The sequence below is a fragment of the Pygoscelis adeliae genome, unplaced genomic scaffold, assembly GCF_000699105.1.
Source record: "Pygoscelis adeliae isolate BGI_AS28 unplaced genomic scaffold, ASM69910v1 Scaffold346, whole genome shotgun sequence".
NCBI classification, from domain to species: domain Eukaryota; kingdom Metazoa; phylum Chordata; class Aves; order Sphenisciformes; family Spheniscidae; genus Pygoscelis; species Pygoscelis adeliae.
Genome location: NW_008824902.1, coordinates 127,433 through 127,761, shown reverse-complemented (window position 1 = coordinate 127,761; position 329 = coordinate 127,433). Strand labels below are relative to the sequence as shown.

The 329-nt window shown below is 74.5% G+C and overlaps 1 protein-coding gene across 1 annotated transcript in view; it reads right to left on the bottom strand.

The window, feature by feature from the left end:
• STK36 (serine/threonine kinase 36) overlaps positions 1-329 on the bottom strand; it is a gene marked incomplete at its 5' end in the record, with an annotated part of 17,794 nt that overhangs the window by 5,605 nt on the left and 11,860 nt on the right. The window contains one exon of the mRNA XM_009324861.1: positions 38-327. Coding sequence (XP_009323136.1) covers positions 38-327 — 290 coding nt within the window. The remainder of the gene's footprint in view (positions 1-37; positions 328-329) is intronic.

Genomic DNA, 329 nt, shown 5'->3' with positions numbered 1-329 from the left:
CAGGTCCCACCAGGGAGCCGAGGTCCCCGTGCAGTACCCGCTGTATCCCGGGGTGCTGGCTGAGGGCCCGCAGCGCCACGAGGGCTCCCTCTCGCACGCTCTCCCGGGGGTCCCGGCAGGGCACCCCCCGCAGGACGTGGGGGGCCCTGCTCTCCATCAGCAGGTCCCCCAGCTCCACCGAACGCCGGCCCAGGTTGCCCAGGGCCAAGGCCGCGTTGCAGCGCGTCCTGGCCTGCGCGTCGCTCAACAGCCACGTCAGCCTGGGCACGGCCCTGCCCAGGGTCCCGGCAGGCAAGGACTCGTGGTAGGCGGCGTTGCCCACCGCGCAG